Here is a 26,303-nt window from a genome sequence, read left to right as displayed (position 1 = left end):
CATAGCTACCACTGTCCCCAAGACTGTCCATTCCAGTCTCCTGCAGTGCTTTTTCCTGAGTGACCTTCAGGCAGATGTGTCCGCCCTCTCTGACACACGGACCCCGGGACTCCCGGCTTCATGTCACCAAAGGCAAACAGGCAACTGGGCGGTCTTGTCCCTGCTTTATTGACCTCAGAGCACTCTTTGGATGCAGTTAGAAAAACAAACACAATGGTACTGGAACCGGATCCAGGGTGGTGCACCTGACCCCAGAAGGATTTCCCCAATCGAGGGGAATTTATACAAAATGCTGGAGGAGGAAGTGAGGCAATCTGGTGCTGAGTCCGGGGTGGCCAGTTGGCAGAGGAGCAGTCAGTGAAGGAGCGGGCAGGTCACGCGTCTTTCTCGTAGGTGCGAGTACAGACTACGTTGCCATGGGTGAGTGTCTGGAAGGAAAGAGTTCGGTTAGGGCAGGGCTGAGGGCACAAGCCTGAGACCGCTCTCCATCCCGATGGCAAGAGCCCTCTGCCTTCATCCTCATAATCCTGTTAGTGGGTATGTGCCAGGTGCTGTACATTTTAAGTTATGCATGTAATCCCTCTTTTAGATATTTAGGAAAAGGAGTCTTGAGAGAGGAAGTAACTTGGTCAGGATCCCAGAGTGTTTCTCTTTCCCTTGCACCATTCTTCTCCCTTCACCCTTAATGCCTGAGATGGCACCTAGCATGTAGTAGACATATAGCTGAATACACATATCCAGACACTCCTAAGAGGACTGTGCTAGGCCACCAACTCTCCTTCCCTTACTTGGGGTAGGCCCAGGGCCAGAGCCCTGAGCCCCCACCATCTAGCCTGGCAACATAGAGCCAGGCCCACGGTCTTGCTACAGCTGATTGCCCAATGAGTATTTGGCCCTGCATATCTCACTTCTACCGAAGGTCGTCACCTCATCACTAATTCTGCAGGGACCTGCTCTGTGAGTGCAGTGAGCAGGTTACACTGACCCAAGAAATGCGTTGAAGATGCTGAAGTGAAAACCTGAGGCCCTGTGGAATTAGGGGGTAGAGACCATGGGTGGCTGCTATCTTTCCCCCTGGGTCTGGGGGTGTTCAGTCAAGTCTACATTCTCTAAGTGGAGTCCCCAAGTTTGTCCCTAAACAGATCTGCCAGCATGGTTGTCACTTCCCACCCAGCTCTATTCAGATACTTGCAGTAGGCCAGGCATGAAAGGCACTCAGAACAGCTGGGGCTGGAATGAGGAAAGGGCTGTGCTGTCAAGTCATTGCCCCAGCCTGTCACTGTCTAAAGGCTTCACATGTGGTGGTACTGTCCTAGGGAGGAGGGAAAGGGGAATGCTGTGATTGGTGGGAGGCTTTCTTAGGGACTTGGAATCAGATTGGCCCTGTCCCCGTTCCCCCCCCCCCCGGCCCAGGGTGAGGCAAGGCAGCAGCACAGAAGGAAACTAAGGCTGTGGAGTGCCTGCTGTCTTCCTCCCATGTCATGATGATTTACATATGCTCTTCGTCCACTGTGCCGTTCAGACGTCCCAGCAGCCTACAGAGTCCGTGTTTCTGGTACCTGTTTTTACTTGAAGGACTTGAAGGTGACTTGTCCCAAGTCACACGGCCTGGAAGTTGAGATTTAAATCTAGGAGGCCTGAGATGTGAGTCCAAAGCCCTACACAGAAAATTCCCACCTATCGCCACCCGCACCTGTCCTCCACTGTCCCGGCTCCCAGTCCCGCCAGGGGAAAACTTTGGCTTTTTATGACAAGCTTGGCTGAAGGGGCAGCAGTAGTAGTCAGCTGGGTGAGGCTCCAAAGCTGTCATCTTACCAAGATGAGTTTCCCATCAACGAGCTCCCGTACGAGTGTTGTTTCTTGCCCATCCCATTTCTGCACATGGACAAGTTTGCCTCCATCCAGCGTCACAGTTGACTGTGGAAAGAGGGTAGAGGCCTGAGATGTGATCCGAGCCAGGATGGAGACCGCATGGGGTCTGGTCCCTGGGCCTCTGGCCCACACCACTGATGGTGCTAGGCCCAGAGCGCATGAGCCCCCCTCCAACCTAGCCCTGCAGGATGTCCTGGTGACTTCCAGCCTCTGCTCCACTGCTGCCTGTCGGGGGAGGGACCTTCAGGTGTTAGACAAGTAGGAAGAGACAGGCAGTGTGGTGGAGCCAGGCAGCCTGGCTCTCAGAAGCACCACCAACCTTCAAGATGGCATTTAACCTGTACTCTTGAGTGATGCCACAGCCCCAGTGCCCCTAAGATACAAGGGGCATGTGCCCACCGATATCCCTGGAAAGACTAGTGAGGGGGAGTCCTGAGACCCTCCTGCCTACTGGTAGTTACACATAATGTCTGAAAGACCCATGCGGATGAGGGAGAGGGTGTTGGAAAACCAGACTTTCCTCCCTGTATTCCTACCCCTCTTCTTGGTTCACATCATATGACCCCTTCAGCTGACAAGTGGGCAGCAACTGCCAGGTCCTGGGTCGGGGTGCCCTTGAAGTGTTCCACAGCTCTGGCCAAATGCCCACTTAGTCTTCTGGGTGCTAACAGCCTGTATCAGCTGGTTCTCACTTGGCAGCTGTCTCAGGTCTCTCCTCTAGAAATCTGGGGGCTCTGGGCCAGGCTGAGGGGCCCTGGCTGAGCAGAGTTGAGTGGAAGAATGACAGGGTTGTGTACATGTGTTTGGGGCTGGGAGGTGATGTATCCTTAGCAGCACCTTATTCCCAGTCCCTTAGTTTTTGCCCACTCACAGCAAATTATTTTTAGCCAGGCATCCCAGGAAACTTGTTTAGTTGGGAGTTTTGCCCCTCAAGAAGGTGGGCTAGTTCAAGGAGGCACAGGCATGTGTTAGGGGCAGCCACTTCTTTCCCAGGTAGGTTCCCTGCCATCTTTGGGCACCAGCCCAGCTCTGCTGCCAGCTTCCCGTGTGCTGGGCTGGGCATCAGTTGCCTCCACAAAGAAGAGTCCAGACGCTCCCCTGTCCTTCCCAGGGGCAGCTGTGAGGAGGAGGAAACAGCTGAAGCACTGAATGGTAGGGTCTGGTGGGGCACCCTGTAGAGATCAAATCCCTTGTTCTCGTGTTCCTTGCCCAGAGACGCCTGAGCAAGTTGCCAAGAAAGCCACTGCAGGGTGACAAGCCCTGAGCCTGGAGGTAGGTGCCCTCTTCATCCCCGGAAGAGGTGGACTAAGGCTTGGATGGAAGACTACAAACACACTCAAGACGAAGTCCTGTGCAGATCACAGCTTATCCTGCCTGTGGACTGGCAGCATTGGAAACACTTCCTCAGGGTCACCGGTTAAGTGTGGGAGGTGGAAACTGGAGAAGAGGCAGCTGAGTGGGTCTCAGCTCCTTATCCCCAGTTGCATCCTTTGTTGCTGGAGGCCAGGATGACCTGCTGACTCAGTGGAGGGCCCTGACTTCTGGGCCTCATTCCTAAAACACCTGAGGTAATGGCCATGGCCGCTACCAGTTCCCCATCTATGGTAGAGGAAAGAAACCCAGAGTTCCTGTGTGCCATGCACAGGTCACCCTCCAGTCAGAACTGGCATAGACACAAGTCAGAACATCCTGGCTCTGCTGCCCACTCCCAGAGGCAGCTGCTACATGCTTCTCAAGAATGGAGGAGGAAAACCAGAAGACAGGACCAACATGCATTTAGCACTGGGGCATTTCAGCACTATTCCTGCAATGGCCCTTGTTTTATTTCAATCCCCCATAACTGCCTACCCCTTGGGGTGCAATAATAGGATGCAAGACTACCAGTTGATTTCCCTTTAGGGTCTCAACATCCTCGACTGCCCATGTCCCCTTCCTTTACCTCGATTGCCCATGTCCCCTTCCTTTACTCACCTTGACCTTCCTGTCATCAGCTGTTGTCTCATCGAACTCCACGCCTAGCTTGAAGCTGACCTCTGTATTCTTGAAGGTGCTTTGGGTTTTTATGGTGATGGTGTCCCCATTTATTTCAATGATCGTGGTAGGCTTGGTCATACTGGCCACCTGCCTGGTAGCAAAACCCACACCTGAGGGCAGAGGGAAGGTCATGAGCACAGAGCAGAGGCAGGGTACAAGGAGCTCAATGGGCAACCCAGGCTGGCTGTGGGAAAGGGGGGAGAAGAGGACGAGAACTTTAGAATAAGTGCTTTCTGTGTGATAAGAAAAGTCGTGTGTGTTATTCAATCCTTCCTGTCTTCCTGAAGGGTTGATTTATCTCCACTCTACAGATGCAAAAATTGAGGTAAGAGTTGAAGCCAGGGTCCCAAATCTTAATTGGTTGACTGCAGAGCTCACTTAACTGCTCAGCTATTGTGTCTCACGGCTGGAGCACAGGGCTCCCTTCCAGGACACCTGGGCAGTCCAAACACAGGCTAAGCAATGAAATGTGGGTCTTAGCTTACAAGGCCTTGGGAGAAGAGTGTTCCCCCCTTGGAAATTTTACCCTGAGACACACTGGTGCTCATCACAGACTTAGGAGGTAAGCAGACGGGCATGCCTGCCTTATTGCACAGCTACAGGAGAGGCCTAAAGTGGTCGTGCAGTCAGGACTCGAATCCAGGTCTCCTGGTTCCTAGTCTAAGGCCCAATGGGGACTCCCAACCCAAACATGGCTTCTGAGCCATGGGTGCTGAGCACAGCCCAAAGTGCCCTGCAAGAGTGGGGAACAAGGAGTTCTTAAACAGTCTAAGGTGTGTCCCTGTAGTCTGCCCTTCGCCAAGACTGCCTGGCCCCTCTGCCCCCAGCAGCCTATGCTGAGCTACTTCCAGAGCAGAGGTGAAGCAGGAACAGCCCAGCTGAGTGAGGTGTTGTGCATAAAGTCCCCATGGTGCTTGTTGGCAGCCAGCCCATGCCCTCCACGGGTTATTGTACTTGAAATGCCCATAAAAGCCATGAACGATGGTGGTTTTCATTATTATCCCCATTTTACAGAGGCTCGGAAGGTAAAGCGACTTGCCCAAAGTCAGAGAGTAAGTGATTGACCTAGATTTCAACCTGGGCTCCAAAACTGTTTGCTGTTCCGCTGGGCCATCCTGCCTCCTGTGATGTGTGCCTGTGATCACTGGTACTACCTTTCCCCCTGAGACCTGTGGCCTAAAATGAAGGGCACAAACAGCTGGCCCATCCTGCTTGGCCAGTGAGGGACTTTGGCCTTACCCCTCACCTGTCAGAGTGAGTCCGGCCAGTTCCACCCACAGGCAGAGATCTGGCCTTATCACTGCACAAGGAGTTCTGTTTGCTTAGGAAACCTGGAGAGGTAGGGTGTTTGAGGAAGCAAACCTCTGGAGAGTGAGAGAGGGACCAAGCCAGGAGGAGCTGGGAATGAAAGTGGGCTGACGGAATTTGGGGGGCTTGGGGAGACATGGGTTCTACTTTGAAATGAAGTTGAAGCTGTTTACTGAGCAGGGGCTTTCTTCCCCATGGGCCTCATCCCTTCTGTAGGTAGGACCAGAAGAGCAGGTTGGGTGGCCTCTCAGCCCCCTGGCCCAAGTTGGGGCAAGACAAGGAAGCAGTGCTGGTGAGGACGCCGCAGCCCACTTCAGGGAACAGGCCTTCGGCTGGAAAGCCTGCTGTGGGAGGCCTGGGAGAAGGCGCTGACCCTGGGCCTCCAACTTCCCCAACAGCTGCCCACCCCTGTGTCCAGAAGTCGCTGGACATAGTGCCCAGCCTCCTAAGACCTCAAGAGCCAACACTTGTGGTCCCTATTTCAGGAAAGGGTTAGGAATAGAGGTGAGAGGTGCCTGGAGTCGATCTTCCCCCACCTCCTTTGGAATATCTGCCATAACCCAGCCCGCCTTCCCTGGGAGGAAGGCATGGAAGGCTCTCCCTGTCCCAGCCTCTCCCTGTCCCAGGCTCTCCCTGTCCCAGCCGGGAGATCTAGGGTAAGCCTGGGTGGGGCTGGGGTTTCCAGCCAGGCTGTCTCCATCCAAGCACAAAACACTACCGAGAGGGGAAGGGCTGAGGGTGCTCATTAGATAAGCAGTTCCAACTGTTCCCACCCACAGCGCCCGTATGGAAACTGATCTGGGTTGCAGATCTAGAAATCTAGGCTTTCTGCTCTGCTGTGGAATTTTTATGACAAGTTTCTACTTTCTTTGGGTCTCAGTTTGCACATCTGTTGAACTAAGCAAGGTATGGGAATCTCCAAGGACTTCGCCTTATTAGGTTCTTCCAGTTTTTATCCTTCTGCATCCCAACACCACACCCTCTTAGACCAAAGACCCTTCCTGCCCTTAACAAGTCTTGGCCTTGCTCTAGGTCCCTCTGTTGCATCCTGGATGCCCAATTTCCACCGCACCCTTCCCTAAAGAGTAGCAAAGCCCTGGGCTGCAGCTGATGTTGGGGCCTCTTGTCCCACCTTACCACTGTGATTAAAGGCTCATTACAAACCACTGCAGGACAAAGCTCAGAGACTGGCTGGTGAGAAAGGGTGTCATCCAGGGGAAATCCCTTCCCTAATCCAACATGGAAAAGCAGAGGTTGTAGCTAACTGTGTGGACTCCTAATTCACCTCCTTCTCAGAATATCCCATTACCGGAGTTACCCACTCTTCCATCTCTCCTCCTGGGAATCCCCCAATTCTGTAGGCCAGAGTACACGCCCCATACAGACGATTCCCTTTCTGTGCTCACCATTTTCAGTTCCTAAACCGCCGATGCTGCTGCTCTCATCCTCCCTTAGCCAGCCTCCCACCTTCTGGATCAATGCTCTCTTTTTACCCAAACCTCCAGAACATAAACCCCTCTTCCTGGAAAGAACCTCTCAACCCCCACAAGATCAGCACATCTACCGCCTTAAGCCTCCCCACCTGGGAATCCTTCTTGCAGATTCAGGCCATGAAAGACCCCTCCCAACAGACCGCAGATGCCTAGCCCAGGCTGCCACCTTCCCCGCAACCCTTATCCCCAACCTTGATCGGAGGGATGCTGCAGGCGTGCAGGGTACCAGCCAGAGAGGGAGCGCGGCGCCGGCTGGGCACGCGGCCAGCCCCTCCGCCGCCTAGCATCCCGAGCCCTGCTCACCGAGGGACTTCATGTAGTCATCGAAATTCTTGCTGTCCACTAGCTTCCAGGTGCCTGCAAAGGCGTCCACCATGATGAGGCTGGGCTAAGCTAAGAAAGAAGAACCGACTAAGCTAGCAAGGGAACACTCCGCGATCCGCGGCTCCCAGCCCGCGCTGCCGCTTTAAATAGCCCACGCATCACGTGAGGAGGCGTGGCCCACACCTCCCCGCCTTCTGCTTCCGAAATAGGAAGCCCCAAGCCCGCCACTCACCCTCCAAGGGGTGGCCGCCCATCCCCCAGCCCGCCAAAGTGGAAGGGACGGCAAGTGGTGCCAGGCTGGCCTGCGTCAGCGCGGTGCCTGGCCTTCGAGGCCCGTGCTCCGGGCTGGCAGGAACGGCTCCCTTCCTTGGCCTCAAGGACTTCTTCGGAACCCGAGGAGGAAGCAAGCAGCTGGGGGCACTGTGCCTGCGAGCTGTGGCACACGCCACGGACGTCTTCCAGCCCCCGGTTTCTCCCTAGCTTGGGGTTAGAGCAGAGATGAGAGACACTAGAGCAGAAGGGAAATTTGCCCTTAGTCTCATGACCACGCCGGCAAAACTCTGGCCGACTCTTTGCACAGCAGGCGTCTCGATCCCCCTTTTACAGGCGAGGAGCTACGAGGGGGAACTGACAAGGTCGCCCGAAGAGAGAGGGTGAATCAGAACCGAGATTGCAAACCTGGTCCAGTGGGCTCTTTGGCCACTCCCCGGTGGCCGGGAGAGTCACCAGGGACTCTCTTGGTGGCTAAGCTGCCCCTGTGCTCTCTGTCTGCTCCCACAAAAGTGTGACCCTACCCAGCACACCCTCCCCCCACGTGCTGGCCCCTCCCGGAGGAATGTCTGCTGCGCGCCTGTCTGCCCAGCAATCCAACGCCCCGCACACCCTGCCAGTGCTCAGGCTTCTCTGATCTGGGCATTTGCTGCGGTCCCCCCCCCCCCACCCCCTCCCCCCCCACACACATTGTCTTTCAGAAATTCTGTCCCTCACCTGCCTGGCTGCTGCAGCCCCCATCCGCTGCCCTTTCTCTTACTTCTTCACACTAGCAAGTGGTCAGTCACCTTCTTTAAGGAGACAGCTCAGTGTTTGACTCGTTATTTTCACAAAGCACTGTCATTAAAAACGCCCACCTTGTAACTGACGTTTACTGCATGGTGAAGGCATTAACTACATTGTCTTGAACTTTTACAACAAAATCCATGATGTAGTTATCATTAACCCTGCTTTACAGATTTGCAAACCAAAGCTTAGGGGAGCCATTCATTTCTATTATTAAAGCACCCACTTTGTGCCCGGCCCTGGGCTAGGCTCTGGGGAGAAAACTATGAATAAGACACACCCACATAGCTCACCTTCTGGTGGGCAGACACAAAACTACCGCGGTGGCTTTAAGGGGAGGCCTAGTCTGATCCAGGGGCTCAGGGGAGACTTCCCAGAGGAAGTGAGTGTAGGCAAATCCCCCATGGGCAGCCCTGTGCAAGGGAGTGGCGCCCAGCTGAACTTCAGCCACTAGAAGTCCACCCAGGGGCACAGGCAGGAGCTGCAGGCCCAGCAGCCCTGGGCTCCTGCCCCCTCTGCCACACACTTACAGTGCGGCAGCGCCCCCCCCCCCCCCAACACACACACAGGGCCTCTATTTCTCCATGTGGAAATAGACAGCATCTGCCCTTACCTCCTTTTCCCTGTCTGGGAAGGAGGCCATGGAGGAAGAGCCCTCTCTCCCCCAAGGTCTTGGTTATTTTGGATAAGTCCACTTGCCAGAAGACTGAGAGGCCCATTTCTGCCAAAACTGCAGGAACAGGCCTCAGGGCTGGGCGTGGAGCCCTGGTGACTTAACTGCTAGAGCAGTAGTTGGGGTGGGTGGGTGGGGATGTTGGATGGTTTCTAACTCAAGGTCGCAGCCTTTAGACACAGGGCCTCCTCTTTCCAAGACTGGGTGGCTGGAGCCTGGGGCCCAGAGCTGCCTCCCTACAAGGTCTTTCTAATGCAGAGGTGACAGTCTAGGGCAGGCGGGCAGATTTGTGTTCCAACTCTGATTGCACTGGGCCCTGGCCGTGTGGCTGCGGGCAATTCACTTAGGCCACTCTGAGTCTTTGTTTCACCTTGAAAATGGAGGTGGTGACAGTATTTACCCCACAAAGGTATTTGGGGATCACACGAGATAAAGCATTTCAAATGCTGGGCATGGTAAGCTTCCTAAATTATGTTCACTCCTGCTGCTGCTCCTACTGCTGCTGCTGTTATTATTTTTTTAAAGATTTCATTGATTTATTTTTAGAGAAAGGGAAGGAGAAAGAGGGAGAGAAACATCAATGTGCGGTTGTCTCTCTCACCGCCCCCCATGGGGATCTGGCCAGCACGCAGTGCAGGCGTGCACCCTGACTGGGCTGCAGACCAGAGACCCTTTGGTCCGCAGGCCGGTGCTCGATCCACTGAGCCAGGCCAGCCAGGGCTGCTGCCGTTATTATTATCTTCATGGATAGTACAGGAGTCCTCGGACCTGGTCACAGCTCTTTCCCTCACCTGCTGCACCGCCCGAGGCAGATTGCTTTGCTTCTCTAATCCTCAATTTTCTTATTTCTGAGTCAGGGTTAGAAAATGCTGCAGCTGGGAGGAAGGGGCGGTAGAGGTCTTCGGGAGGGGTTGAGGGGGATACTGCCAGAAAGTTCCTCAGCTCCCTCTTTTGGGCCTGCCTGTGTGGAAGGGCACGGTGCTTCGAGGAACTCTGGACAAACCTGGGACCCACTGTTCTCGCTGCCCGACACCCGTCTCCCCACCATGCTCAGACCTGAGTCATTGACTCCTCAGCTGCACCCTCTCTCCTTTCCACTTGGTTCTCATCTTCCTTTTTAAAAAGACTGTATGTGCAGTCTTTTACTCATCCCTCTGATTACCTGTATCCTCCTTGCCCTGCATCTGAGGAGGGAGGGGCAAAGAGAGGACACACGAGCCCTGTTCCATTTCCTGCTCCTCTCTCTTGCCCTGACAGGTCCAAACGGGTATATAACATCTGGCAGGTAGCAGGACCAATACCTGACAAGAGGAGCGTTTCCCCGGCCCTCACCCTATGGTGATGTCACTGTTCTCTGTTTCCGTAGCAACCACAGGCTGGGAAAATGGAGAAGAGGAGAGATGAGTAGCCAGGAGAGAGCCAATGAGAAGGGCTGGCAGCACCGGGTGATCCATGGGGCCATAGCAGGCGTGGGAGGGAGGCCTACTCAGCATCTTCAGCTGTTTCCTGGATCCTCCCTGCCGTCCGGACACCTCCGCTGTGAATGGTGCTGCGGGCACAGGGAGAGATGCCAGAGGTAAAGGCCGAAGAAGCCGAGCTGGAGGCTCCTCTGACCCAGGGACATGGAGACACCTTTGCCCCTTCAGGGCCGCAGTCTGTGCATGTTGGCCACCTGCACCCTACCCCCAAGTACCTGAAAGCGGGAATTCTTCTCTTTGTCTGGTAATGGTGGCTGGGGCTCTGTGTCTCTGCCTCCCATGGAATCCTCAGCTTTCTCCACACCATTTAAACCCTCCCCTTGGTTCATAGCGTAGTCAGAAGCAGTATCTTCGAAAAGAGGCCTGGTTCTAAATCCAGAGCCTCCCACTTACTAGCTAGAGACCCGAGCAAGTCCCTTCCCCCTTCTGAGTCTCCTCCCAGGTGGAGGAAGGCCATCTTCTTCCCCGGGCTGGTATGAGGGTGAAGCGCGATAACATGGAAAGCCTAACATACACTAAAGCTCCATGAATGGCGAGTCTCCTTCTCCCTTTTGGGTCTCCTTCCCAGGGCATTTGTCCCAGAGGTGCACGAGAATGAGCCACGTGTTCTCCCTCCTCACTGAGTGCCTTCAGATACGGCAGACAAGCGTCCTCATCGCCCCCTTCCTCTGCCGGTAAATCATGCTTCGCTCCCACCGCCAGTCTCAGCAGAGCGCCCCCTGTGCCCAGGCACTGTACTGGGCTCAGTGGGGATCTGGTATGAACAGGAGAGCTGTGGCCCCGCCCTCTCTCAACGGGAGAAACGCCCAAACCAGTAGAGAATTTTTACAAACATTTATCTGAGCCGAATAGAGGATACGCCTGGTGTTAGGGTGGTCGGTGACACGGGCTGTGAAAGAATTCACAAGGAGAAGAGAGTGCAGAGAGCAAAGTTTTTTTTTTTATTTTCACTTTCCCAAGGAAGGAAAAAAGGCCCAGTGCGGAGATGTGCAGCAGCACCGGCACTGAGGGGTCGGGGCTGGGTTTTTAATGAGTTAATGGGGTGGTCGTGGAACAGGATGTTTCAGTTGGGCTGAGTGTCATTGATGTTACCTTTGGGTGCAGGGTCCGGTGGTCAGTGGTCATTGTGGTCTGGTGTGTCCTGTTTCAGAAGTTCCCAGAGCCTCTGCACCTTCAGGGAATTTTCCAGTGATTTTCTAGTTCTGAGGATAAAACAGGGTCAGTCATGCTTTATAGCCCTGAGGGAGAGGGCCTGCAAAAGGGGCGTACGTCCTATTACCTGGGAGCGAGATTTTGACAGACCGAGATAAATGCTTTCGAGAATCAGTTGGCAGTTTCTTCTGTGTGTTTGAGGTTAAGGAGGGACCAAAAGGAAGATTTACACGAAGGTGGGAGAAACCAAGGTGGGGATGGGATTGCAGAATAGTTAAGATTATGTGATTTCTGCCCTGGCTGGTGTAGCTCAGTGGATTGAGTGCTGGCTGTGAACCAAAGGGTGTCCAGTTCGATTCCCAGTCAGGGCGCGTGCCTGTGTTGCATGTGGGGTTGCCTTTCGTTCCCAAAGTTTCCCAGTGGGGCCCACGTGAGAGGCAACCACACACTGATGTTTCTCTTCTTCTCTCCCTCCCTTCTCCTCTTTCTAAAAATAGATAAATAAAATCTTTTTTAAAAGATTATGTGACTTCTTTTAAAAAATATTTTATTTATTTATTTTCAAAGAGAGAGGAAGGGAGGGAGAAAGAGGGGGAGAAACATCAGTGTGCGGTTGCCTCCCATGTGTCCCCCACTGGGGAGCAGGCCTGAGCCCTGGCTGGGAACCAAACCGGCGACCCTCTGCTGCACAGGCCCACGCTCAATCCCCTGAGCTGCACCAGCCAGGGCAGATTATGTGATTTTTGAAGGTTGTCTTGCGGTAGAAGTTGGGGTCTGGAGGGTGGTCCTGCATTCGAGCGAGGGCCTGAAAGGGGGCATTTCAAAGAGGCATTCACTGACCCAGATGCCGCAGCAAAGGATAAGGCTTGCTTAAGGCACAGATAAACCTTTTACTGAAGAAGGTTTGGGCCTGGGGCCTGAACGCCCATGTGACTTGGCCGGTTTGCAATTTACGCCTGGATCGCCCTGTGAGATGACTTTCCAGAGAACCCCTTTTCCGTCAGAACCCCCCTGAGCTCACGATGCCAGAGGCTGCGGCCACAGTGATGGAATGGAGTGTTCTTTCTGCCACTAGGAAACCGCTTCCTTGTTCCCCATGAGTTCTAGGATACTGTGGGTCTGAGAGAACAAAAGATGGCAAAAGACTGAGGCGTACTCAACACCCCTTTGCTTCCAAGAAGCTGCTGATGGTGGGGGAACAGAACGCTCCCCAGACCGGAGGCGGGGTGCGGCTGGGAGCGGAGGGGCAGTCCCTTCTGCCTTCCAGAAACCAGCTGTCCTACCTGTTGCTGACAGAATAAAGCCCAAACTCTTCAGCCTTGGCTTATCTGTTGTATCGGTCTACTTTATTACCGGAATCTGACTCCAAGAAGAGTGCCCGGCAGATAGTGGGCGTGAATGAATGTTGAATGAATGAATGAGTGAATCTCTCCACATCTGTAGCGTTAGGGCCTCTGGAACGAGACGCACCTGGTTCCAATCCTGCCTCTGTTACTTGTACACCAGTGGTGTGTTGGGGCAAGTCAGGACCTCTCTGGATCTCAATTTCTTTTTTTTTCCTGTAAAAATTTTATTTATTTATTTTTAGAGAGAGAGTAAGGGAGGGAGAAAAAGAGGGAGAGAAACATCAGTGTGGTTGCTTTTCACATGCCCCCTGCTGGGGGCTTGGCCCGCAACCCAGCCACGTGCCCTGACTGGGAATTGAACCTGCGACCTTTTGGTTTGCAGGCTGGCACTCAGTCCACTGACCCACACCAGCCAGGGTGGATCTCGGTTTCTTTTTCTGCAAAAAACCCAGCCAGCTGCCCAAGGACTCTGAGAAAATAAGGCAGGATAAGCCCAGGAGTGCAGTACAGCGGTTAATTGTTTCTCTTCTCAGCCTCCTGGCCTGGCCGCCCATGGTCCTCAGCACAAGACCCTCATCCCTTGCCTTGAGGCCCCCCGGTTCTGGCCCCGCTCGCCTCTCTAAGTGCCAGGGAGGAGCCCCGTACTTCCCACTTGCTGTTTGCTTAGAATGCGCTTCCTCCCTGGCCCCTACCCCCTCCTCGGGGACCCCCACCTTCCTTATCATGGTGCTCACTCTGCTCTCTCGGGGTCCTTTTGTTTCAGAGTCTGTCCGTCCTACCACACCGGGACCCATTCCCTGCGGCTCCGTGCTGCATCCGCAGGGCCTGGCACGGCTCGGGGGAGTGCACAGACAGTCTCTCTGGAGCAAAGAAAGCCACCTGTCCTCTCCAGTGTTCTCTCTGTTGGAAAATTCTACCTCCTACTCTCAGCTGTCCTTCTGCTGGAGCAGCCTGTCTCGTGGCCTCCTTTTCACTCCATTCTCGGGGGTTACGGACGGGCCGTTTCCGGTGTGTGGTGGGGCCCAAGTAGGCCAGGTGCAGCGGCTTCCCCGGTGCACAGGAGCAGTGTGAGTCTCAGTGGGAGCTCTCAGGGTGCGAGGGCGATCGGCTGAGACACCTGTCACCCCACCGATGGCCAGGGTTCATTCGGCTGGTCCGCCTGGCCATGTGGGTGTCCCCTTCTTCCCTCCGCTCCGTGTGTGAAGAGGATGACCTTCCAGGACAGAGGAGAGGACTATTCTTCAGTCAAAGGTATATGAGTGGCCACACTCTCCCGCTAGAACCTCCCAACAAGCTCTCCAGGGCAGGTCCCTTTGGGGACCCGGCTGTTTCCCAGGAAGTAGTCAGAACAGATCCCAGACGGGGTCTGCCTCTGGCGCATTCCCCAAACCACTGCTCTATCAAACGAGAAACTCGCCTGTGCCAGAATACAAATAATATTAGATTAAGTGAAGTATAATTAGAGCCAATGATTCAATGGTCACTCCCCAGAGTACACTCCATTCAGGAACAGTCTGCTGAAGATTCTGGGCAGGTTTCCAGGAGACCTGACAAGCCAGGTTGGTGTGGACAGGTGACCACTCTGGGTCCTTAGGTGAGGAAAGTTGGCGAGCCACGCTGGCAGGGGGCCTGGCAGGGACAGGATCTTGACCTCAGGAGTCTGGGGCCAGGGGTGTTCCAGGAAGCAGGTCCAGAGCCAATGCTGTTAGCCTGGCTTGATCTGTTTTAAGAGCTTGGGGTCTGGGGGTTGCCTGGGGGTTGGTTGGGAACAGCAGCCCTGGGCTCTGTTGTAAACGGACACTAGACAGGAAAAGGAAGGAGTCGTCTGCAGGACGGACTGGGTGGGCTGGAGGCAGACCGAGGCAGGAGCCAACGCTGAGAGATCTGGCCTTCTAGGGGTGGAAGATATTGAAGAGTGGAATCAGAGTCAAGAGGGGGTGATAGCAGCTGGATAAAACTACCCTCCTGGCAATGGGGTCATGCAGTGCAGAGGTAAGAAGATCAGCGGGGCCTCAGGACCCAAGGGCTGGCTCTCCATGTGCTCTCTGGCCTCCTCTCCGTTTGATGAACCAAAGAAGAGGGGGTGGGGAGACCACTGGCAGGGCAGTTGAGAGACACGATGCCAGCTGTGCGAACTTGGCCAGTCGAGCCCGTTTCCTCCTCTATGTGAAGGGGACAGTGATGTCTACCGCTCAGGGTTGCCAGAGGGACCAAAAGACACGGCGGGTGTTGAGAAGCTTTGTGTGCTGAGGAGCGTGGTACAGAAATGATTGCCAACATCGGTACAGCACTTTTCAAGTGCCAGGCTGGACTCGGCAGCTTTCCGTCTCATCGTCCTTACTTAACCGTGAAAATAATGCAGTGAGGTAGGTACTCTTGTCCCCATCCCCAGTGGATAGATGAGAGCCGGGCTTTAGACCCGGGAGGACGGGCTCTAGACCTTGTGTGGCTTTACCACCCTTCCACACCGCCTCTCCCTGTGATGGTCCTCACCCTGCCCTGCTCGTGACCTTAGGCAAGTCTCTTCAGTTCAGTGTTCCCAGCTCCCTGGTAGACGGTTGGCCAGATAGGTAGTCTCTTTAATCCTTTAAGCTTTGGCAGTTGGTGGTTCAGGGAGAGAACTTCCAAGTGGGGAAGAGGGTGAGGTGGGGCCAGAACGGAGAAAGAACAAACTTTCCAGTGCCCCTGCCCCAGCCCTGCCCCCTCCTCAGTGGGTGGACTGGCAGCCTCCCCTTTGCCCTATAAGCTGTGAGGCCAAGGGAACAGGTGACTCTCAGCCCCGGCCTGAAATACTCGCTGGTCCTTGAGGTCACTGAGTCTGAGGTTTGAGTGCCAGGCCTGACCGCCAACAGTCTGGCTTGCGGACCCCGGAGGGCGCAGGGTCACAGCCCGCCTGGCCACACCTCTTGGTCTCTACCCGCCCATCCTGGGCTCCTACCCCCTCGCTCAGGGTCGGTTTGCCTGGGCAGCAGGCCTGGTCTAGGGCCCGGAATGAGGCTATTTCTAGATGTCCTCTCTGTCTCCTTGGCCTGAAACTCTAGCCAAGTCAGGAAACATGCACACGCGTACACACATACATACACATTCTCTTCCTATCACTCACTGAACTTGACGCCACTGGCTTGGTGCCTGGCCCCGTACAGGGGACTGATAGCCCACAGATGACCCAGACTTGGTTCCCACCCTTACAGAGATGGGAGAGGTGGGTGTGTCTCCAGACCACGACAATACAGAGAAAGTCTATCACTACCCCAGAGGGCGGGGTACAGACCGTGGGAGACCAGAGGAGGGCGCTGCAGGGTCTGCAAAAAGAGTCAGAAAAGACTTCACACAGGAGACACGCTTTGGGGCTGGGACTTCAAGGACACGCACCAGTCGACCCAATTTGGGAAAGAAATTGGGAAGGCAGAGGAGAAAAGCATTGTTAAGGAAAGAAGAAATTTTCTAACTTTCTTTTTAGATTTTATTATTTTTAAGGAAGTGGGGGAGGGGGTTAGAAAGAGGGAAATATCAGTAGATCGGTTGCCTTTCACACGCTCCAGACTGGGGACCTGGGGACCTGACCCAGGCATGTGCCTGACTAGCAATTGAACCAGCGACGTTCGGGTTCGCAGGCCAGCACTCTACTCACTGAGCCACAACCTCCAGGGCGGAAGAGATTTTCCTGATGATTGACCTGGGAGGAAGGCAGAGGATAAGAGTGGCAAGGGATGAGACTGGGAAGACAGTGTAAGATCAGGCAGGAAAGGAGCTTGCCCGTCTCTGGAGGCAGTGTGGTCACTGAGGGCAGGGGGCAGGGCAGCGATGTGATCTGACTCGCGTTATGGTAGGAGCTCTCTGGCTGTTGAGAGGAGGAGGCTGGTTAGGAGGCTGTGGCAGCTCTCCCAGTCCGCTCGCCCATGCCTGCAGCCGGCGGGGACGCGAGCGGGGAGGGGCACACCTGTCCTAATTAAAGGCATGACCTGGCAGCTGCACAGGTCTTTCTCCTGGCCAGAAATTAGGTGCACGGTCGCATCTAGCTACAAGCGAGATTGGAAAACATGGTCATTATTCTGGACTGGCTGTTAGCCTAGAAAAACAGGAGAGAATGGAAATCCCTAACACAGTCCTTAAAAGTCTCTCTGAAATCAGATTTCCCGAGTTGAAGTCCTGCCTCACCACTCACCAGCTGTGTGGGCAGATCACTTCCTCTCTCTGTCCTCGGTGCCTCATCTGACCGCACAGTGAGCTAGCACACCAAGATCTAGGGGAGGGCCTGGCACGTACTGAGGCTCGGGGCTGTGTTTCCTGAGAGAAGGGGCTGTTCCGGGGACAGTTTCTACCTGAGTCCCCGGGGGAGCTGAGGTGTCCGTGTGAGGGCTGGGTGCAGCTCTGGCAGCCAGGGTTCTTTAGCCCCATCCCTTAAACCAAGGGTTTAGCTGAGGCAAAGGACACTGGGTGTAGGGAATAGGGGGTTGCTGGGGGAGGGTGGGCCTAGGAGAAGAAAGGTCCATTTTGAAAGGAATTCAAAAATAATCGGCCCAAGAAAAGATATCCCTGGGCCTAGCGTTTCAGAGGCAGCCCAGCCCATACACAGCCCCTCCTCTCACAGGACAACCCGTCTCCCAGGACCAGGAGGAGGTCAGGAGGTCAGTTTTGAGTCAAAGGCACTTGAAGCCAGGCTCAAACTGGCTGCTGTGTGACCCCAGGCCTCCAGCCACTACTGCCCATCTCTCAACGTGGGCCTTCCTATCTGGAAGCTGAGGATCATTTATCCTGCCTTCCGAGACGTGATTGCAAAGATTAGATGTTAGTCAGGCTGGGCCCCGGAATTGGGTTGGGCCTGCTGGGCTGGGCGCGCTGGGCTGGGCGCGCTGGGCTGGGCGCGCTGGGCTGGGCGCAGGGGAGAGCTTGTTCTCAGCAGATGATAGCGCGCCCCCTCCTGGGAAGGGGGAGCATCGCAGCTCCGTCCTGCTAAGCGACTTGCCCTGTCCTATCTTCTTTGTTGGGCTTTTTCCCAGCCTACTGGCTTTGAAACAGGGTGTGATAAGAGAGCTAATGTGGGAAGGAGAGGGGAAGGGCCCAGAGGACTAGAGTGGGAGGGAGGAGTGGGGAGGAAGATAGAGCAACTTCAGGAAAAAGGCAGAGCTGTAAGACAGAGGGCTCAGGTATAAGGAAAATAAAAGTTAAAGTGAGAAAGGAGGTGTTTAGAGTTAGATTTGGAGGAACCCATTTTTCTCATATTTAGGCACAGGTGCGGAGCTGGCTGAGGGCAGGTGCTGTGTATCACTCACCCCTTCATCCCCTTCCCAGGGCACAGCATAGGCCCCCAGGTGGGCTGTCGGAGTTTGTGGGTTGAACCCCAGGGTTGCCCGCTGCCTGGGCCTTCCTGAAGCTCCCCACCCAGGCCCTGCTTAGGGGAAGATCTGAAAGGCAGCTTTGGGGAAAAGGGACTGCATCTGGGCTGCCGGAGACCGGGCCCCAGGAAGGCCTCTCTCACTGCCTTGCTCTGTGACCTGGGGCAAACCACCTGCCCTCCGGAGCGGCCTCCCCATTGAAGTGTTGTGTGTGGGGGGTGGGGTGGGGGTGGGAGGCTGTGGTTTGAGAACTATTTTTTGCACCAGAGAATTCTGTCTTCAAACAAATTCTTAGGTGAAAGTCCAGGAGATAAGACAAATAAAAGGGAGCTGTAGTAATGGAAGCCAGGCCTGGAACCTACCTGTGTGGTCCTGGGGCGTGAGTGGCTGGCTTTCTGGGCCAGGCTCTGCCCTACCAGCCCTGCCGGCCCTGCCCCTGCCTGCCCAGCCCCTGCCTGGTCTTTCTGCAGCCTGGGGGCAGGGACAAGGTGCTGGGGGCCTGGGTGTCCAAGCAGCTTTGGCAAGGAGCAGGCAGAGTCCCTCTCCAGGTGCCCTTCTACTCCTAGGAAGGGGCACCAGCCCCTCCCCATGAAGACACAGAGGTCCCACCCCAGGTCTCCAGATCCCAGGGCCTCTGGGTGCTTAGCAGAGCTTGGAGTAGGAGGCTGGGGCAGGGAGAAATGAGGGAAACCGCGATATTTGGTCCAGGAGTGCCCACCTGATCCAAGCGGGCCAGCCAGAACCTCTGTCCTGGGATTGTGGATCCGGCTGGTCCCTAAGGTCCAGGTCGACTTGTTGACTGTAAGCAGCTGCCTTCACTTTCATTGCTGTTTGCACAGCAGAGGGAGTGGGGAGCTGCTTGCACTCCGGGCTAAGGTCATGATTGCTCTTCCCTAGATATCCTTCATGATAAGTCCTGCTTCTGTTACGCTGCCACTGCTTGTAGACCAATAGCCTCTGTAACGCACTCACACTGAAAAACGTCAAAGGAAAGAAAATACCACGAAGCCCCTGAATGTGTTGGTTTTATTGGCATTGTCGAAAGTGATGTATCCCAAAGCACAGAGCTGTGTCCTGGGAATGTCCCCAATGGAAGCTTGAAGTCATCTGTCACTTTATTCTGAAAATACTTCACCCAGGGAAGAAGGCTTTTCCAAGAAAAAAATTTGCTTTGATAAGGACTTTATTAAACTTTCAGCCCTGGCTGGTGCAGCTCAGTGGATTGAGCACCGGCCTGAACCAAAAGGTCACTGGTTTGATTCCCAGTCAGGGTACATGCCTGGGTTTTGGGCTGGGTCCCCAGCTGGGGCCTGCGAGAGGCAACCAGTCAATGTATCTCTCGTATATCAATGTTTCTCTCCCTCTCTTTCTCCCTCCCTTCCCTTCTTTCTAAAAAAAAAAAAAAAAAAGAATCTTTAAAAAACCCCAGAACCCTTTCACTTGCCCCATGGTAATGCTGGCAGATGTCTGACCACCAGTTGTTCAGAATCCAAATGCACAAATTACAGGTGTGCATACGTGCCCCGCAAACTTCACTGACACAGTCAAAGGATGTGGAGCACAGAACCTGCCAGATTCCTGTGTCTGCAGTCAACCTCTGGTTGTAATTCCACAGCGGCCTGCGAAGGAGCCGCGTTCTGGTCTGCCGGCTCTTCCCCGGCACACGCGGCACCCTCATCGGCATCCCGTCCGCTGCGCGGCCCCGTCACGGTTTCTCGCTTTCCTCCCCCCGTGCTCCTTAACCGGCAGCCGCTTTCAGCCTCAGCCTGTCAGTTCCGTCTGCACTGCTCACATTCCGTCCATCGCTTTCTTTTTTCGTTTTTATGTATTTTTTTATCCACCACTTTCTTTAGTCTACAAAGCCCACCGCACAAACCAAGTTCTGAACACAAGTTGGGAGGACACGTGCAGAACCTGCCGCATGTCCAGGTTTCACTGTGCAGACGCAATAGACGGACGTGACCTCGAAGGGATCGGGAGTAGTAAAACCTCCAGGAAGTGGGGAGTTTTGAGTATCATCTTTATGTTAGTACAATTTGTTTAATTGTGAACTAACGCAATTTCATTTTTAAGAATGACTATCCAACGACTGGTGCAACGTTTCTGAAACTTCAGCAGCGGGCTTCCGTGAGCTGGTGTGAGCTGGCTCTGTGCACTGCTGGACATGTCCCCGCCCCGAGGCGCCTCGTCAACCCCTTTTCAGCAAGAAGCCCCTCGACTGGAAAGACAGTGGCGGAGCCATTCGCTCTGGAAAAGTTTGAGCTGGTTTGTGCCTGGGAGCAAAGGAAGAAACCTGAAGCAGCGACTCTATCAAATTCAAGGTCAGGACACCTCCACACAGTATTTTGGCATGGCCGTGTTGATTCCTCCACATCAAGTGTGAGATTGTTGTCTTTTATTACTACGCACTCAGCGCACATCCTGGCCCTCGGCCTCCCTCTGTGTCCGAGACTCACCCCGCTCATCACGACCACTAGGTACCTGTGTTCACCTCAGGCACCCAAGCAAGGAGCAGCCCTTCTCATTCGCTAAGTTTTTCTATCCACACTACAATTTGCTTGTCCTCTTTTCCAGGGAGAGGTAGCATTGTCACCAGGATCAACATGTTTGCATAAGTCAGTGTGATAGGAAAAAACCGCTCAGTTTTTAAAAAATGCAGCACCCAAGTGGGAGGGATTTGGAGGAACAAATAGGAAGGACACAGGGACGAGAACTAAGGGGGGTGGAAATGGGAGGGAGGTGGGGAGCAAGGGGCGGGGGAGGCTGGGATGGGAGAAATAGAAAACTGTACTTGAAAAATAACTAAATAAAATTTTTAAAAAATGCAGCACCCTTTATACTCTTTTTCATCCTCCTCACAGGTCACCTCCTGGCACCAAGTATTTTCTCAATAATTATGTCAGATTAAAAATCCCAAATATATGTTCAACTCCATGAGATGATTTTTGACCCAGTCCTTCCCTCAAGGCCCCTAACTTCTCCTCTTAATCTCCCAGAAGATGCAGTTCCCACCGGGACCCCTGACGATCAGAGCCAGGGGGTCTGAGGCCATTCGGTCCCATCAGGTGCAAATTGAGGCCCAGGGAAGGGCGGGGCCTTGCCTAAGCTCGAGCAGCTTATGAATAGGATGGAAACCAAGCTATACAAATAAACTCCCAAAGTTGATAAACTCCATTATTAGAGACAGGGAAGCAGGCCTGAAGAGGTAGGTGAGCACAAACTCAGCCAGTGAGGCATCTGGGGATTCTCCTGGCAAACCCGGACCTCCTCAGGACCTTCCCTTTCCTCTTGGGGCCTGGAAATGGGACTTGCACTCAGGGTCAGGGGTCAAGACTCAGGAGGGGCGACTCCACAGGTCCTCTGTCTCAGAACTGATGGAGGAATGCACCAATTTGTCCACGAGGGGGCACTTCAGAGCCCACACAGGAGAGCCCACGCAGCTCACTGAGCAGCCCAGCCTTGGTTAGCTATACTTGGGCCAGACAGGGAAGGCCAGGCACTGGGAGGAGGGGGACTCGCCGAGATCAGCCTGCGAGCCAGAGACAGATCTGGCACTTGACCCGTACACCCTGACTAGGGCAGCATTGCACCTCGGCCTGGGACACCCAACAGTGCGGAGCAGCACCCGCCTTCCCTGCTGCCCCCTGTCATCACAGGTCTTTGAGGTTTAGGGAACATTTCGGTGCTGTCTGCCTACCTGCTTTGTTTGTGTGGAGAAGAGGGTGGGCCTGGGGTTAGACGAGGGGGCTCCAGTCAGCTGCTCAACCTCAGCCCTGGTTCATGTCCCTTCGTGCCTCCTCTCCTTACCTGTAAGGCCAACCTTCTCTCAGGGTTGTTGAGAGGGTTATATGAGGCAGCAAATCAAGTCGCCGGGACCTTTTTATTAGGATGGAAGCCTGAGCTAGCCTCGCGGGAGAGAGGTGAAACAGGTGACAGACCCAAGGCTCAGAGAGGTCTCACTCAGGTGAGCAGGACCCGTGTGTGCCGCCGTGTCGCAACTCACGGGGTGACAAGCAGAACCTTCTTTTTCTCCAGTCCAGGGCTGTGTGCAAGTTGGGGTAGCAGGTGGTTTTATGTAGCGTTGAGGCTTGGGTGGGCCCGTGTTTTTCCCATATGTGGCCATATGGGTCACCTTGGTGACACTGTTGTTCCTTTTGCTTTTTTAATAGTTCATTTTTTATTGTATTTTTTCCATTACCATTTATCCCCTGTATCCTCTTCCACTTCCACCCACCCCCTCCCCTGTTCCTTTTGCTTTGAATGGCCCTCGTGGGCCATTGTTCTCCAGTTCTGGGTTACCCTGGAGGACCAAGTACCTTTCTGTGGAACTGGGGGGGATCCCACTGTGGTTTGGAGTCATTCTAACAGGCCCCCCCTCTGGGCTCTGACTGCTGTCCACAGGACCCTCACCACTGGGTCCATCCCTCTTCCCCTCCCAGCCTGGGGAGGCCTCTGGTCTGCCCACAGACCATCTGCTTGTATTGGGAGGGGGAAGAGAAGGAAAAGGTCCAAACACCAGAGAGACACAAGCAGATCAGTTACATCAGTACATATCTCAGGGTGCCTTTTGCGTACCAAGCACCGCTCTGGGCCTTCGGGTTGCAGCTGTGAACAAGCAGATGCAGTCGCTTCTCTCGGGGGGAGCTGGAGGGGCAGATGGGCTGTTTGTAATCACTGGCGTCGACGGAGCTCTAGTCTGCGCCGGGTCCTGGGTCATTTCATTCACGTCTTCCAACAACACAATGATGTGAGTGCTGCTATTATCTCCATTTTATAGGTGAGGAAGTAAAGGCATAGAGAGGTGCGGCGACTTGCCCAAGCGAGTAGATAATAGGGGTAGGATTCTGACCCTGGAAGTCGGAACATTAAACATGGTCATCAGGTAGAGAAGGGCAGGCCCTGCGTCTGTCCGGCTGAGGAGCACAGCGCGTTTCCTGGAGGAGGCAGCGGGCGGCAGCGGTGAGTGAGCGCAGACATGACCAACGAGCAGAAGGCGCGGTGCCCAGTTCTGCGGGATGAGCAGAGCAGGCACAGAGGCCAGCGATGGGAAGTCCCCGAGATAAGAGTGGATTCGATTCTCCCAGGACTGGAAAGCAAGCTGCTGTGGGTAGGAGGCAGGAAATGAAGGAGGGGGAGTGGTAGGAGGTGAGCAAAGGACCCCGACTGTCAATGTCAGACTCCGTGGCGGCTGGCAGACCTCTGGGCCTCTTTCCTTGAGCTGGGTAGGGCGGAGCCCTATGCCCGTAAACCCGAAGTGGTCATTATCTCTCGCCCCTGCGGGCAGCTGGGGTGCCCACTGCTGGGCCTCTTCCAACCTCTCATTGTGCCTGGGGCCCCAATGACCATCCAGCTTCCAGGGAAAAAGGGGGCCACCTGTGGGCCGGGTGGAAGACCGGAAGGGCTGACCCCTGACTCACAGGTCCTGAGACCTGGCCCAGCGGTGGCAAAGGCACTTTGATTGGCGTCATTAAGGTCACCCAACCTTGATGGCCTGGCTCCGAGCCAAGCTGTCCCATTGCTCCCCTTAACTTCCTGGCCTAACCTCTCAGGACATTTGACGGGAAAGGCCCCTCTGAGGGCACTAATGAGCACCCCCCACTTCTGGATTCCAGGGCTTTCTCCCTGCCCCCAGCCTACCCTTCCGTCAGATCCCAGGGGTTCAGCGGACGCCAGTGCAGCCGCAGTGCCCGTGGGCTTCCTGGTCTTGCCTGTGAGGAATTTGCACAGATGGATGCCTTTGCCCACGCCGCTCCCTTGGCTTGGGTTGTCCTTCCAACTTTCGTTAATGTTGGAAATTCCTCCTACCGTATTCTTCAAGGTAGAGCAGATTGATTTCTTTTCATTTTTCTTTTTCTCTTCCTTCCTTTCTTTCTTCCTCCGTCCGTCCCTTTCTTCCTTTTTACCTATGCATTCATTTCATTCATACATTTTGGTCATTCATTCATTTGGCTTCTGCCAGGCACTGGGAGCGCAGGAGAGGGGTGAGGGGCAGTCAGACCCTGGGTCAGACCCTGTGTGAGAGGCAGAAAGTAAACAAGCAGGATGAACTTCATAACTGGCGAGTCCCAGTGCAAAATAAAAATGCAAAACACCTATTAAAAATTATTAAGAATTTCAAAACAACAGAGCAATATCAGAGGATCATACCAATCAAGGGCACTTCCTTAGTACTGGGGCCCTTCTGCAGAGGTCGGATGCCCAGGACACTGTCCCTGTAAACAAGCGATTCCGTCAGACCTGTGTGGTGGCGGGTGAGCCCGGGAGGCACCCAGGAGGAGGTGATGTCCACACACTGCCAACCTGAACTGAATGTCTATCAACCGGTGAACGAAAAAGCAAAATGTGCTATATTTATATAATATAATAAAATATTACTTGACAATAAAAAGGAATGAAACACCAATACCTGCCATGATGTGGATGAGCCTTAAAAACATGTTAAGTGAAAGGTGGCACAAAATGTCACACTGTATAGTTACATTATATGAAATGTGCAGAACAGGCTAATTCATAGAGACAGAAAGTAGATTAGTGGTTGCCAGGCTGTGGAGGGAGATGAATGAAGAGTGACTGCTTAACGGGTACAAGGTTTCTTTGGAGAGAGCTGAAAATGGTCTGGAATTAGTGGCGGTGATGGCCCAGCCCTGTGAGTGTCTGAAACCACTGGATGGTACCCTTTAAAATAGGTGGGTTTGCCCTGGCTGGTGTGGCTTAGTGCTTGAGCGCCAGCCTGTGAACTGAAAGGTTGTTGGTTCAATTCCCAGTCAGGGCACATGCCTGGGTTGTGGGCCAGGTCCCCAGTTGGGAGTGTGCAAGAGGCAACTAATTGATGTTTCTCTTCCTCTTTTAAAAGTAAATCATTAAAATCTTTTAAAAAAGATTTTATTTATTCATTTTAAGAGAGAAGGGAAGGGAGGGGAACAGTGATGTGTGGCTGCCTCTCACACGCCCCCTGTCTGTCGAAGTGTTTGTCTTTTTCGTGTCTGGCTAATTTCCCTGCATGCGCTTGCTGTCGACCATGTTGCGGCAGGTGCCAGAATCACTTTCTTTTTAAAGACTGAATAATATCCCACTGTGCGGATACACGTTAGGTGCTTTTTGGGCTTCCTTCAGCTCCAACATGTAGGAGTCTCAGTGCCCACATCTCTTTCTTCTGTGGGGCTGATTGCTGCCTGGTGTGGGGGTGCGGCCCTGGCTTCCGCAGACTTTCCCTCCTCTCATGTCACCCCAAAGCCAGCAGCCCAGGAAATGAAAGGTTTTGGCTAAATACCTGCTGCCTTCTCCCTGGGGCTTCAGCAGCCAGGCCAGGCCCGGGGTGGGGCAGGTGTGGGGAGCTAATGATGGCCTCCGGGGGCCTGCGGGGGGCCTGCTCTGATGACAGGGAGCCCTGCCCTTCACTGCCCGAACTGGCCTGGAAGCAGCCTCCACACACCCGGCTGTTCTAGAGCCTCTGCTGAGGCGGACGAGGAACCTGGGGTAGCAGCTGCCGAAACGCTTTGGCTTTGGGGTCTGAGATAGCAGATGTGAGTCATGGTGAAGCCAGCGGGCCCATGGGTGGTTCTTCTCTGAGGCTATAAGAGCCACTGCTCCTTGAAGTTTTAATAGACTTATCGCTTGTCTTTAATAGACAAGCATCGAACGTGAATTCTCTCATTTAACCTCTCGCAGCCCTGTGAGGTTGGTATTATTACCCCCATTTTCCAGGGGAGTAAACTGAGGCTCGGAGAGCCTTGCCTGGGACTATGCAGCCAGATGTGGGCCCTGGTTCTGAAGCCTGGTACTTACCCACTGCTCTGCAGTTGGGTGCGAGTCTCTTCGGGGAGCTTCTTGGTGGACAGCAGATGAGGGGGGCAGTGGGCAGAGATTACCTGCCTCTCCTACATCGACCAGGGCGGCAGTTCTTGTAGTTGCTTGGAGGGTTCTGCCTCAAAAGATGTGAAAGGCACCTCATGTTTTATAGATGGAGAAACCGAGGCCCTGAGCAGGGTAGGGAGCTGTCCAGGGTCCGTCGGACAGGATCCAGGGCAGAGGCAGGAGTAGAAGCCAGGTCCTGCCCGAGAGCCATGGGCTGTTTCTGGTCCCCACATGGCCCCCTGGGCCTGGTGTGTAACCCACATGGGCAGGAGAGCAGCCCAGGGCCTCACCTCCAAGCCTGCTGGGCGTGGACACCTGCCCTGCAGTGACTGAAGCGGGGAGGGCCAGACGTGGCAGGCAGTGGGGATGGAGAATAG

General features: G+C 54.3%; 1 protein-coding gene across 1 annotated transcript; it reads right to left on the bottom strand.

Annotated features, from left to right (window-relative positions):
- Window positions 1-145: 145 nt before the first annotated feature.
- Window positions 146-7,160, bottom strand: FABP3 (fatty acid binding protein 3). Its single transcript, XM_053660527.1, has 4 exons — window positions 7,011-7,160; window positions 3,844-4,016; window positions 1,816-1,917; window positions 146-428 (listed from the first exon to the last, which is right to left on the bottom strand). The coding sequence occupies exons 1-4, from the start codon at window positions 7,081-7,083 to the stop codon at window positions 375-377; spliced, it is 402 nt and encodes a 133-aa protein (XP_053516502.1). The 5' UTR covers window positions 7,084-7,160; the 3' UTR covers window positions 146-374.
- Between the last annotated feature and the right edge of the window lie 19,143 nt (window positions 7,161-26,303).

The sequence above is a fragment of the Artibeus jamaicensis genome, unplaced genomic scaffold (assembly GCF_021234435.1).
Source record: "Artibeus jamaicensis isolate MK-2021 breed Jamaican fruit bat unplaced genomic scaffold, CSHL_Jam_final scaffold_847, whole genome shotgun sequence".
In the NCBI taxonomy this organism is placed as follows: domain Eukaryota; kingdom Metazoa; phylum Chordata; class Mammalia; order Chiroptera; family Phyllostomidae; genus Artibeus; species Artibeus jamaicensis.
The sequence above is the reverse complement of the archived record's forward strand: the minus strand, read 5'-3'. Positions and strand labels throughout refer to the sequence as shown.